Here is a 15,248-nt window from a genome sequence, read left to right as displayed (position 1 = left end):
TCTCCACCCCACCACCAGCCCCTGCCCTACAGCCCTAGACAACCAGTAATCTGTTTTCTATCTCTATAGATTTGTCCATTCTGGATATTTCATAAAAATGGAATGGCAATATGTGGCTTCTTTCATTCAGCCTTTTTTTTTTTTTTGCCATTTAGAGATGGGTTTATTTGATCAATTTCAAACATGTCTTCTCGGTCAGGCAGGTAGAGCTTGTAAAAATTATGAAAGCCGAGAGTTAAGCAGAGAAAACTTCCTTCCGGTGGCTGATGAGAGCACAGGAGATCCAGCAGTTGAGGGCATAGAGACAGGAATCTATCTGTGCAGTGAACCATGGTTAGCATACTGTGCTGGATCTGTATTAATAATTAAAACCATCATCAAGGTTGTTGGATTATGATGCATTTGTTTTTTAAAAAAATGCATGATGCTATTTTTAAAAAGACTATCGACAAACAGGTCTTGTAGAACTGGAGCAGTCTCGTTCAGCACAGATTACCAAAGGCAGGAATCCAGTTAAGCAGCAAGACATGGTTATTAGACCGTGAGGGATTTAAATTAGGTGTTAAACCACCATAACTGGTGTAGGTTTATGACATATCACCCTTTAAAAGAAATTCGTGATGGTATTTTTTAATAGATCACTAATAATCAAATCTTGTAGACCTAGTCTTGTTCAGCACAAGTATAACAATGTCCTTAACTGGATATTTAGACATGTTTTAATTTTTTAAAAATATTTTATTATGTTTTTGGTGAAAGTTTACACAGCAAATTAGGTTCCCATTTAATAATTCATTCAGCATGTTTCCAAGTTTATCCATGTTATAGCACAAATCAGTACTTCATTCCTTTTCACTGCTGAATTTCACTGTATGGATATACCTCATTTTACTTATCCATTCACCAGTTGTTTTCATTTTTTGGCTATTATGAATAATGGTGCTATGAACATTCATGTGCAAGTTTTTGTGTGGACATACATGTGCTCTTGGGTATACACCTAGGAGCGGAATGCTGGATCAGATGATAACTCTAACCTTTTGCGGAACTGCCAAACTGTTTTCCAAAGGGCTGCACCATTTTATATTCCCACCAAATTTCTCTACATCTCCGTCAAGACTTATTCTTATAGTAATTATAATTATATAGTTGTTATTTTTATAGTTTTATGTTTTTATATAAGTTATAATTATAGTAAGTTTTGAATAAATCCACTCAGTGGATGTGAAATGGTACGTAACTGTGGTTTTGAGCTACATTTCTCTGATAGCTACTGATGTTAAACATCTTTTCATGTGTTTAATGACCATTTATAAATCTTTGGAGAAATGTCTATTCAAATCTTTTGCCTATTTTTAAATTTGGTTATTTGTCTTCTTATTGAGTTGTAAGAGTTTTCAATAGATTCTGGATATGGATATTAGTCCCTTATCAGATTTATGATTTACAAATATTTTCTCCTATTCTGTGGGTTGTCTTTCCACACTGATAGTGTCCTTTGACACAGAAAAGTTCCTAATTTTGATGATGTTCAATTTATTGTTTTTTCTTTGGTTGCTTCTGTTTTGGTGGCATATCTAACCTTGCCTATCCCAGTTCCCAGAGACTTATGTCTGTTTTCTTCTATGGATATTTGATTTGCAATTACCTAAGTATCCAACATTAAAAGGTTTTTTGACAATCTGATAGGGAATAAAAGAACTATATTCAAAGCATCACTAATCAGATGGAAATTTTCTGTACAATATCTCAATTCATAAATTAACAATGAATTTGGAGTGTCTGAGCCACTAAGTTTTCAGTGTTTTTGTTTAAAAATATTTTTGTATTTCTAAGAGTTTTTAGTCTTGGACACAGATAGCCTTCCAAAAGGACATCTTATTTGCCTAAAAATAAAACATATGGAGTATTACTCAGCCCTAAAGAGAAATGAAGTCCTGATACATGCTACAACAGGGATGAACCTTGAAAACACTATGATGAGTGAAGTAAGTCAATCACAAAAGGACAAATATTGTTATGATCCCACATATATGAAATATCTAGAACAGGCAAATGTAAACAGACTAAAGTTTCCTAGTGGTTACCAGGGGCAAGAGGGAGGGAGAAAAGGTGAGTCATTGTTTAGGAAGCATCTGTTTATGATGATAGAAAACTTGGCTATGGATACTGGTGATGGTTGCACAACATGATTAATGTAATTGGTGTCACTGAATTGTACATGTAAAAAATGTTGAATTGGCAAATATAATGTAAATATACATTTACAATAATACAAAATATAAAATTAAATTAACAATACATTTCTGATTCTAAACAAGATGAAATAGATACATTTCTCCCCATTCTGCCCAAAAACTCTGGGCATTATACATAAACTAAACATAAGAAAACTCTTGAGAGATGGCCAGAGAGAATTCAGGACTCCAGAAGAGACACGGCAGTGAGTTTTCTAGGTTTTCTTACTGCCTCCTCTATATCCTGGACTGGATACTTGAGAAGCCTATAATATGGTACAGCTACTTTGGAAAAGTTCTAGTGGTTTCTTTTAACACTATACATATGCATACCCTATGACACATGAATTACTCCTAGATATTCATCCAAGAGAAATGAAATCATGTGTTCACAAAAGGACTTACAATTTTTTACAGCGATTTTATTCATAATAGTCAAAAACTTTAAATTGTTTATCCATTCTTCTATTGATGACACATGGACAAACTGTGATATATTCATATAATAGAATACTACTCATCAATATAAATAAACTCTTGATATATGGAACAACATGGATAAATCTCAAAGACATTATGTTGAGTGAAAGAAGCTAGACATAAGAGTGGTGTAGTTCCATTTCATGAAATTTTAGAACAGGTCAAGAAAAATACTTTTGGGTTAAAAAAAAAATCACAATCATTGTCTCTGGAGAATGGGAGAGGGACTGACTGGGAATGACATGATGAAGGTTTCTGGTATCATGCAAATATTCTATAACTTCATAGAGGATTGTGCTATACAGGTATATGTATTTGTCAATTTTCAGCAACTGTAGACTCAAGAATTTTTCATTTCAGTGTATATAAATTTGTATCAGAAGTAAAAACTGTAAAGAATTCTTGAACTCTAGTTAATGGTATGCACCCTGAAATACTGAAGGGGAAGTGTAGTATTATCTATAATTTACCTTGACATGCAGCAAAAAATAATGAATGAATGGATGGGTAGCTATATAAGAGCAAGTATTGTAAATGATAACGGTAGAATCTAGTATATAGGTATTCACTGTAAACTTCTTTTAACTTTGCTTAATGTTTGAAACTTTTCATATTAAAATGTTGGGAGGGAGTGGAAAAACAAAAACAAAAACAAAACCCAAACTGCTGAATTGGCAAACATTTTCTTATATATATTTTTACCACAATAAAACTAAAAAAAAAAAAAATCAGGCAATAAGTCATCTGTAATAATCTTAAGTCTATCAATTTCTAAAGACATGGCTCTTTATAAAAAAGCTCATTTAAAAAGACAATGAACAATAAAGTTACCTTAGCAGCTTGAGATTCTCTTAAGTAATATTTTAAAAGATCAGAAAGTTTGAGGTCTTCATCAGCAGACACTCGAGCTTCTATTTTCTGAAAAAGGAAACAAAATGGAAATTTAATCAGCAATTACATTCTTCTCTCAGAGTTGTCTTTAATAATTACTGTGAAAAAGATAAGAGTTATAAATTAGTATCATATCCTATCCTATTTTATCAAGGTTTCCTCCCCTTTTCCTTCTTACTAGCCCATTACTTTGCAACTCTGACAAAAAAATAAAATGAAAACAGATGAGATCACATGAGATTAGTGAATTTAGGTAAGGACTCTATTTGATTCAAGTTTCTGACTATAATGAGTTTCAATATCATCTTTCAGCTTCATTTATATTCTCTCTCTCTTCATTTCAACAGCAACTGACAGTACACACAGAATTATATGTATTTTAAAGTAGTAAAGGCTGGCAATGGTAGATGAGGTAATTCAAACCAATCCTCCTGCTGAGGACAACTAGAAAACCTAGTCAAATAATTAAAAACTGTGCTTGAAAACATACAGAATAATAAACAGATGTGGAAATTCTGAGTTGGGATGGAATGGGAAGTAGCCAAGTCAGACTAAAAAGAAGAGAACTCTTCAGTTTGGAGAGAGAGAGGATAAAGACGAATGCATCATATCAACTAAATGCAATATGCAGACCTTGTTGGGATCCCGAGTCAAACTCCACTGTAAAAAGCCATTTATGAGAGAACTGGGAAAATTTGTATACTGCATCTTTGACATTAAGAGAAATGACTGTTAGTTTTATTAAGTGTGATAAAGTATTGGTTATATTAAAAATAATTCTTATTAAAAAAAGGGAGAATACACAGAAAGGGCACAAAACAGTGAACATGGAGTTTCTGAAAAATCTGGAGCAAAATAAGCAATGTGGGGCAATGTTAGCATTCAGGAAATCTGGGTGAAGTGTGTACAGGAATTCTCTGTGATATTCTTGCAACTTTTCTGTAAGTCTAAAATGATTATCAAAACAAAAAGTTAAATTAAAAAAAAAAAAAAAAAAACCCATCTGAATGGCTAAAACTAAAAAAAGGAAACTTTCAAGTATTAGCAAGCTTGCAGAGCAACCCGTACCTCACATTCAGTCTGGTGGTAGTGTAAATTGGTAAAATTACTTTGGTATCTACTTAAGCTTTTCATATGGACACCCTATGACCCACCAATTCCCTGCCTAGTTATATACACGCAACAGAAATGCACACTTAATGATCAGCAGAAGATATACAAGAATGTTCACAGCAGCAGTATTTGTAAAGAGCCCCAAACTAGAAACTATCCAAATGACTACCAAAAGTAGAACAGATAAAATAAATTTACGTATATTCTTACAGTGGAATACTATACAGCAGTAAGAATGTAGGAACTATACCTATGTGCAATAACATGGATGAATCTTAGGGACATGATACTAATAAAGCCAGACTAAAAGGCTATGTACTGCATAGTGCATTTATATAAAGTATAAAAACAAGCAAAACTATCATCTGCTGTTAGAAGTTAGGATAGTGGTTACCCTTGCAGGAAATGGTGACTTAGAAGGCAACTATGGGGTGTGCATGTGTGCGCGTGCATATCATCTGGGTTGCTAGTAATGGTATTGATTACACAGGTAATGGTGCTGGGTGTAGATTACACAGGTATGTTAATATGGAAAAATTCACTGAGCTATACACTTCTGATATGTGCTCTTTCCTATATGTATATTATACTTCAATTAAAAAATCAGAAAAAACTCGAAGCACCTTAAGAATACTACTTTAAGGAGCCCTGGCGGTGCAGTGGTTAAAGCAATGGACTGCTAACTGAAAGGTCAGTGGTTCGAAACCACCAGCAGCTCTGTGGGAAAAATACGTGACAGTCTGCTTCCACAGAGATTTACTGCCCTGGAAACCCTATGGGGTCGCTATGAGTTGGAAATCGACTCAACGGCAGTGGGTTTGGTTTGGTATACAGAAATAAACTTAGGAAACTTCATAACCAAATAAATAAGAGTATAGACAACACTTGTTCAAAATTAATTTAGATAAATCAATCAATAACATGCTAGAAAGGTGTAACTGTTTTAAAATATGGCTCCTCTCCTTCCACTGAGAAGTAGGGTCCGTGTCCCCTCCCCTTGGATCTGGGCTCCAAGACTGCTTGACCAGTATGGCAGAAGTGATGCTGTGCCAGTTTCCAGGCCACGGCCTTAAGAAACTAGCAGCTTCTACTTTCTTTCTCTTGGGCTGCTCACTCTTGAAACCTAGTCACCATGTTGTGAAGAAGCTTAAGCAGCTCCACAGAGAGGCAACATGAAGGTGTTCTAGCCGACAGCCCTAGCAGAAGTCCTAGTTGACAGCCAGTATCAACCTCCCACAGAGGCGTCAAAGAGTCTTCAGATGATTCCAGGCCTCAGCCTTCTTATCTTCCCAGCTGAGGCCCCAGACATGGAGCAGAAGAAAGCCATCTCTGCTGTGTCCTTTCTGATTCCTGACCTAACAAATTCATTAGCATAATGAAATGGTTGTTATTTTATGCTACTGATTTTGGGATGACTTGTTATGCAGCAATAATAACCAGAACATGCAAACGCTAAAGGAAATAAGGATGTGGTCATGGAAATGTATCACCCAGATCTCTTTAAAGATAAACTGTTGCAAGGAGCATGGTTGATTGATATCTCCAAATATGATCCCTCTGGATCTAGAACTGTGTTCATGCCAAGTTTATGCTTCAACCTCCATTCTCTGCCTCAGGCTGCACCCAACGAATGACAGCTCTGGGGACAGTACTATTTTAACCTGATGTGGGACTCCTCTAATGAGCAACTCTGGCTTGGGGACTCCCCACTGCCCTGGCAGAAACTTTCTTAGAGCTGTGCTGCAGTCTAAGACTTTTCCTACCCATTCCTCTCGCTGGCCACCAGATGTCAAACGTGCATCAAGGTCTAAAGGATCTCCCTGCCTACTGCTACTTCTCCTCTTTACACAGGCATTTCCTCCAATAAATCTCTTGCATACCTGATCCCATTTTGATGTCTGCTTCTCAGAGGAACCTGAACTGATATAAGCTTACTTTGTGATAGGTCCAATAATTTTTTTTTTTTTTTAAAGACTATGATACACTTTATATAAAGTTTGAAAATAAAATCATACTATGTTTCATTTGGGAATACATACGGTAGTCATAGTATAAAGAGGTCATGGGGATGATGAACACCAAATTCAAGATGGTGGTTACCTCTGAAGAGGAGGAGAAGGAAGCAGAGAAACAATACATAGGTACACAGGAAAACTTTAACTATAGCGGTGGTTTTTAGGTCCCTATTCTTTTCATGTAAATGCACAATAAAACAACTATATCTCCCCAGAAAATACTCACTGATATCAAAGGCAGAATGATGGGCTATATGGCCTCCAGGATAATAACACCCACGTTTTTAAGGGCTGTTTCCTTTTACTACATACACATCACTCAACTGGCAAGGTCATGCTGAATTTGGATTTCTACACTGGACTAGCCACCACCACTCTCAGCTAAGTATCATTAAACATCTGATAAATATTTTCACTATTCAATCAACTGATGAAAATGTTAAATATTATTGTATCTAGGACTGATTCCTGAAAATCAGGACTATGTCTATATTAAATAATGACTATGAGTACAAGCTTTCTGCAGTTGTACACTTGACTCATAGTTACACAACTTATTTTAAAACAGCGTGCCACGGGGGATCAAAACAAAAACAGTTTTGGCAGTTATAATGAATCTAGGACTTCCTCTTAGTTTAAAAAAAAAAAAATGATCCCAGAAAAGGATCATTCTTCATAAAAGTAAACCCTGTCTCCAAATGGACATGTATGATGATCAAGAATATAAATTTTTACATATACCAAATACACAAATACCAAAAGGACATAACAAAAACTCAATTTCCTAAAAAACTCTCAAGTGAATCCAAATCTGTCTCTTCTTCCTACTGAGTTTAACCCACATTCTTCAAAAAAGTGAGACACAAACACAACAAGTTAAATACTGCTGCATGCAGATTTAGATTCCCAAAGGTTCATTAACGGTACTTACTCTTGTTTTATCAAACAGTTCTGAAACTTTGAGAAAAAACCTAGAAGGGAAAAATATTTTCATTAGAAGCTACTTTTGAAATAATCTTTCATTTCAAATGTTCATAGACTATGTCTCCAAACCACATTAATAATGAACATTCTCGTCTCATTACAATTAACACTGAATGGTCTTGTTAACTGCAGACTTCACTTAGTTCAATAAAAATCTCTCTTGTACTTCCATCCATATAACAGACTACATGAAATGTTACAGAAAATCTGCCCATTTTGTTTCAAGACGGCAAATTAAGTCCTATGTTAAAATTTATCTTGATATCTTTACTAATATGCCGCATAATACGAAATAAAGCCTATACCTTCAAAACAATTACAGATGCACACAGCAATCACATCCAGAGACAACAGGTTTATTTAAAAGGAAAACACTGAAGTTGGAGCAGTTCTTGAAGTATCTGATACTTCAAGAACTGTTACTAACAGATACTAACATTTTCAGAGACAGCTGCTTTGTTTTGGAAAATAACAAATTAACTACTAAATAACCAATTTCTACCTCAGAATTCACTTTAACTAAATAGCCTATATGTCAAATGCTGACACCAATTTAAAAAATCCCAATGCTGAACTATTAAAGGATAATCTGTAAAACATGTAATTACAGAGGATATTATAATTAAATTCAGGCAAATACTACTGAAAGCAAAAATACAAGTCTACGAACTTTGCTTTTATTGAAAAGAACCTGCTTTGACAGGTTGTTGGCTGACACACGGCAAGGTTGAGTTTTATCTTCTTACCAAAGACTGAAGAATTAACTATTTGGGAAAGTAGTATGTTAATTAGCGTAAGCTATGGTACCTTGCTTTGCTGAAAAGCTTGGACCTTAAATGTCACCGAGAGGATATACTAGAGGAAAGTTCAAGGATGCAGTTGGGAGAAAGGCACAGACTACGAAAATAGCGTTCCCACTTAAAAAACATTTTTAAATAAACTGAAAGTATTTTTCAAGGAAGAGCTGGGTTTAAACAATATTACATAAGCAACTAAAATCAACTTAATGCTAAAAGTACATTAAAATTAAAATGAAAAAACTAGCATAAATAAAGGGCAGCTCTGTAAGCAAACTTCCAGAGAGCTTTTCTACACTAATATGCTCAACACTTTCCACACCCAGTCATCCTAGGATTGACTAAGATTCACTTTACTATAAAATCTATAATAGCCTCTTCAAAAAGTGCAAACTTGTAGCATCCAATCTTACTTTAAAAGTCAATTTGGCTTCCAATAAAATACATACATATATATATCTAATTACAAATTAGCATTGCTTATTTATGATAAACTCTTTCAAAACCTAGGAACACTCTGATACAAATTTTCTCTGCTTTTCACACAAGTCAACCTATTTTCATTGTGTAAAACACTGTAAATGTAAAATTACACATTAAAATTTATTTTACTCCTCAGATTTAAACATACAGGAGAGAAAAGGGAAGGGAAAAAAAGACACCAACCCACGTTTACGACAAAACTCCTTATTACCAATTTGTTTTTTTGACAAAAACATTGCAAAATGCCTGCCTGAGTCAGAAGTATTACACGTGCCCAGATCGCCAACAGAGATTTTTTTTCACTTAATGCTTTAATCAAAATTCTTACTTGCATACATCTGTAGAATCCTGAGTTCCTAAAGCATATAATGAAGAACCAATTCTATTGTAATCATCTGCAGCACCTATGGAGAAAGTTTTAAAGATTTAATATATTTAATCACTGAATCAAAACACTTAATGAACACCTACCTGCCAAACAATGTGTAATATGAGAAACCCAAGGTCTAGTGAAGGAAAGTGATAAACAACTATAATTCAATATGACAAATATATAGTAGAATACCGCTTCTGGAGCAGGGAGAAGAGATGATTCCAGCTGTTTAAGTCAGGGAAGGATTTATAGAAGCTACAGAATGAGCTCTGGCTTGTAGGATGAGCAAATCTTTACCCGGCAAAGTGGAAGGGAGAACACTTTGGAAAAGGGAACATGGGTAAAGACAAGGAGGACAAAAGAACGTAATATATTCAGAGAGCCTTCTGGGACTATAGGGTAATACAGGGCAGCAGATGGAGTTAGAGATGGAACCATCTTCAGAAAGAAGGGTCTCGTAAGCCAGGATATTTGGATTTGATCTCATGATAATGGGTATTATTCGACATTTTTCAATCATATCAAAAAATAAAACCCAGTGCCGTCAAGTCGATTCCGACTCATAGCAACCCCACAGAGTTTCCAAGGCTGTAAATCTTTAAAGAAGCAGACTCTCACATCTTTCTCCTGCGGAGCCGCTGGTGGTTTCGAACCACTGACCTTTCAGTTAGCAGTCGATCGCTTTACCCACTGCAACACTAGGGCTCCTTTACAATCATAGTAGTGCCATAATCAACCTGATAAGGATTTTAAATTAAAAAAAAAAAAAAAAAAAAAAAAACCCTGCCGCCTGGAGGAAAAGAATGGAAGTGAAGAGACACAGAAGGCACGGTGACCAACCAGGAAACTATTGCAATAATCGGGTCATAGATACTAAAGGTCAGGATCAAGACAGTGGAGAAAGTGGGAACGGAGATGAGCTGAGTTAAAAGTATAATACGCAGGATTTAGAAACACTAGACCTGAGGAACCAGAAGAAATTATGGAGCTTGGGAAGCTAGATGAATGGTGGCAGCATTGCCTGTAGGTGCAAGGATGCAAAACACTCTCAAGTTAAGCATACCATCTGAGTGTAGAGTTCACCTCACAGGACAACACACTTGTTAAGAGGAAATTACAATGGATGCTTTCAGTAGTTTCAGAAAAAGGATAGTATTGTGCAATGGTTAAGAGCATGGACCTGGAACCAGAATGCCTGGGGTCCAATTCTAGCTTCCCAATTTAACCAGCTATATGACTTAGCTAAGGTATACTATATAACCTCGCTGTGCCTCAGTTTCTTCCTCTGGAAATGGGGACAATAATAGTATCCATCTCATATAATTATTTAGAGAATTAAATAAGTTAGTTATTATGTGTCTACACATAAAAAGAATACTATATAAATGTCTGATATTATTAATTAATGAAATCCAAGACACATCTACTTTGTATGCAAATTCCCACTTATACTAGTAATATTTTTACAAGTCTTCAATGTATTTATTCCCTAACAAAACAGTACTTCCTATATTATACTTAAGTTGCACGAGATTACACTTAACTGATAAGGCTGCCATCTGGTGACTCTATTTACTAGTTACCCAAAGCAGATGCATTCTGAATCTTGTATAGGGAAACTCTGAGTACAAACTTCAGACTCTGAAAGTTAACTTCTATATGTGAGACTCTTTGCTATCATCTTAGCCTAATCAAAAAATAAATAAACTTAAAAATCACCTGAAGGTTGGAATTGATTAAAAATAGGAATCAAAATGATCTTTGTGTTTAATGTTGAACACATTAATATTTTATGTTTAAAATGGCCCTGAAATTACCTTTTAGAGGAAGAAATTCCTGGATTCTAATATCTGGTTTTATAAAATAACCTTCTTTAGCTGTTACATCATTATGTGATTATGGAAAATAAGAAGATTGCTCTGATTTTACATATCAGAACTCACAGCAATATTGAAAAGCTTAGTTTTTCATAGTCCAGGCTAAGTTCCTTTATTATGAAAAATAGATTCAACTCTAACTATTATTTTGTAAAACAGGTTCACTATCACTTCTCTTAAAGCAGCATTCCAATTGGCCAAATAAATAGCATAAGAATCACTAATATTTTCTTAACAGATGGTTCTCTATCTCTGTAGTTTTTTGTGTTCCCATAGCACAAATATGCACCTCTATGACAGAATTTATTACAATGTATCTTGGTTTTCCTGTTTATCTCCCCTGAAAAATTATTAACTCCTTAAGGACAAAGACTGTATTTTCTTCATTTTCAAGTCACACCATGCCTAACACAATAACAGGTTTGCCAATAACTCAACAATTGTATAACTAAAATGTTTTTAAGAAGTTAAGAAATACACAAAAGACGACCCGACTTACTGGCCTGCCAGAGACTGGAGAAACCCTGAGAGTATGGTCCCTGGACATCCTTTTAGCTCAGTAATGAAGTCACTCTCATGGTTCACCCTTCAGCCAAAGATTAGACAAGATAAAACAAAATGAGACTAAAGGGGCACACCAGCCCAGGGTCAAGGACTAGAAGGCAGGAGCGGACAGGAAAGCTGGTAATAAGGAACCCAAGGTTGAGAAGGGAGAGAGTTGACACTTCTTGAGGTTGGTAACCAATGTTACAAAACAATATGTGTACTAATTGTTCAATGAGAAGCTAGTTTGTTCTGTAAACCTTTATCTAAAGTACAATTAAAAAAACTACAATAAAATATTATTTAAAAAAAAAAATCTCTATTTGATGGCCACCACAAGGAACACAACAGAGTCCCAGATGGAGCAGGAGAAAAGTGCGGATCAGAACTCAAAATTCACATAAGAAGACCAGACTTAATGCTCTGACAGAGACTGGAGGAAACCCTGAAACTATGGCCCCTGGTCACTCTGTTAACCCATTCCTGAAGCCCACTTTTCAGACAAAGATTAGACAGGAGTATAAAATAAAAATTAATACACATGAGGCGTGTACTTCTTAGTTCAATCAGATACTCAAGACCAAACAGGTGGCTCCTGTGCAGAGGCAGGAGAAGGCAGGAAGGGACAGGAACTGGTTAAATGGACACAGGGAATGTGGGGTGGAAAGGGCGAGTGTGCTATCACATTGTGGGGATTGCAACTAATGTCACAAAACAGTATGTATACAAATTTTTGGATGAAAAATTAACCTGAGCTCTAAACTTTCACCTAAAGCACAATAAAAAAAAAAGAGTATTTGTTCACCCATAAAATGTTTAACAAAATTTATTTTTTCTACAAAAAAAGAAAAAGAAATATAGTAAGATTCCATTTTAAATCAAATCTAAACTTAAGGGTACTACATTGCACAGCAATTCCTTATATTACAATTAACAATAGTATGTATCATTTCATATTTTGTAAGTTTTTCTTAACATAGGATTAAATGTATGAGTTATTTTATCCTCAGTGTCATTTCATAAATAAGAAAAACAATACAAGATGAATTATGTGACTTGCCCAAGGCTCTAAAGCAAATCAGTAACAAATCTAGGAGGAATTCAAGTTTCCCACCTTTTTACCCTATAGTTCTTGACTGTCAAACAGGCAAGTATAAACTACTATTACATTAAAAGAAATCTACAAATCACAAAGGTATAAAAAAATAAAATATAAAAATAGTTCTTAACCCTCCCCAAAGATGACACAAAGAACAGAAGTTACCTGGCCAAAGACTTCTTTAATTCTTCCTTTCTATTACGGCATGTAACCATATCCCAAAATGGAGGCGGTTAATACTTCTAGGTACCTACTGATTTGTCTTTATATCAGAGATTCTCAAACTTTTTGGTCTTATGGCCCCTTTACATTCTTAAAAACTACTGAGGACCCTAAAGAGCTTTTGTTTAGGTGGGTTATATCTATCAGTACTTAAGGTATTAAAAAGTAAAACTGAGAAAATATTAAAATATTAATTCATTAAAAAATAGCAGTATTAAAACCATTATATATTAACATAAATAACATTCTAAAATGAAAAAAGCTATATACATAATTTTTTTAAAATTAGCATAATGACTTATACTTCTGCAAATCTCTCTAGTGTCTGGCTTAAAAGAAGATTGCTAAATTCTCATACCTGCTTCTGCATTTAATCTGCTGCAATACAGCCAACATTCAAACATTTACTTCTGATTAAAAAAAAAAAAAAACTCTCAGAAAACTAGGAATTTAAGAGAACTTTCTCAACCTGTTAAAAGGCATTTAGGAAAAACCTACACCTATGATAATTAATGTTGAGACTGAATGCTTTCCCCGTAAGATAAGGAACCAGGCTAGGATGTCTGCCCTCACCACTTTTATTCAGCATTGTACTGGATGGTGTCTAGCTAGTGCAATGCAGCAAAGAAATAAATGGTATTCAAACTGGAAAAGAAGAACTATAACTGTCCTTTATTAAGAGAGGATATGACCATCTATGTAGAAAATACTAAGGAATCTACAAAATAGTTACTAGAACTAATAAATGAGTTTATTTAGCAAGGTCGCAAGACGTAAGAATAACATTCAAAAATACATTGTATTTCTACATATTAGCAAAGAATTATTGGAAATCAAAATGTAAAAAACACGTCATTCACAATACCATCAAAAAAACAAGATATAATTAGGGATAAATCTGATTATAGATGTACAAGACCTGTACACTGGAAACTACAAAACACTGCTGAGAGAAATTAATGAAGACCTAACTAAATGGAGAGATACACCAATATTGTTCACATATCAATTCTCCCCAAACAGACCTATAAATTCTACACATTTCCAATCAAAATCTCAGCAGATGCTTTTTTTAAAAAAAAAATTGTGCTTTAAATGAAAGTTTACAGTTCAAGTTAGCTTCTCATACAAAAATTTATATGCACACTGCTATGTGACCTTAGATACTCTCCGCACACTGTGACAGCACTCTCCTCCTTTCCACCCCGGATTTCCCATGTCTGTTCAACCAGCTCCTGTCCCTTTCTGCATTCTCATCTCACCTCTGGACAGGAGCTGCCCATTTAGACACATGTACCTACTTGAGCTAAGAAGCACACTCTTCACGAGTATTGTTTTATATTCCATAGTCCAGTCTAATCTTTGTCTGAAGAGTTAGCTTTGGGAATGATTTTAGTTTTCGGCTAACAGAGAGTCTGGGGGCCATGTCTTCCAGGGTCCCTCCAGTCTCAGTCAGACCATTAAGTCTAGCTTTTTTTTTACTAGAATTTGAGTTCTGCACCCCACTTTTCTCCTGCTCCGTCAGGGACTTTCTGTTGTGGTCCCTGTCAGGGCGGACATTGGTGCTGGCTGGGCACCATCTAGTTCTTCAGGTCTCAGTCTGATAAGAGTCTCTGGTTTATGTGGCCCTTTTGTCTCCTGGGCTAATTTTTCCTTGTGTCTTCGGTATTCTTCATTGTCCTTTGTTCCAAGTGGGTTAGGACCAACTGATGCATCTTACAGCAGGTGCTTTTGAAGAAAGTGACAAGCTGATTCTAAAATTTGTATAAAAATGTAAAGGACCTAAGGTGGCCAAAATAACTTTGATCAAGAAGAACAAAGTTGGGGGGCTTATATGTACCACCTGATTTCAAGACTTATTATAAAGTTATGATAATCAAGACAGTGTGATATTATTGTAAATATATCCAACTGGTGTAAATACCAATACCACTGTATTTCAATGGGATAAGCCTAAGAATCAATGGAACAGGAAAAAAGAATCCAGACGTAAACCCACAAATACATGGTCAATTGATTTTGGACAAAGGTGTCAAGGTCATTAAGTGGAGAAACAACCGTGTTTTTAACAAACAGTGCTGGAACAACTGGATATCCACGTGCAAAAAAATGAATTTCAATCCATACCTCACAC

At 35.1% G+C, this 15,248-nt stretch overlaps 1 protein-coding gene across 1 annotated transcript in view; it reads right to left on the bottom strand.

Moving 5' to 3' along the window:
- SNX6 (sorting nexin 6) overlaps nt 1-15,248 on the bottom strand; it is a 58,345-nt gene that overhangs the window by 9,229 nt on the left and 33,868 nt on the right. The window contains exons 9-11 of the mRNA XM_004376522.3: nt 9,329-9,404; nt 7,668-7,707; nt 3,549-3,635 (exon numbers count right to left, since the gene is read on the bottom strand). Of these exons, the coding sequence (XP_004376579.1) occupies nt 3,549-3,635; nt 7,668-7,707; nt 9,329-9,404 (203 nt within the window). The remainder of the gene's footprint in view (nt 1-3,548; nt 3,636-7,667; nt 7,708-9,328; nt 9,405-15,248) is intronic.

This window comes from Trichechus manatus, unplaced genomic scaffold, assembly GCF_000243295.1.
Source record: "Trichechus manatus latirostris isolate Lorelei unplaced genomic scaffold, TriManLat1.0 scaffold00043, whole genome shotgun sequence".
Taxonomy (NCBI): Eukaryota; Metazoa; Chordata; class Mammalia; order Sirenia; family Trichechidae; genus Trichechus; species Trichechus manatus.
Note: the sequence above shows the minus strand (reverse complement) of the source record. Positions and strands in the feature narration are given on the sequence as shown.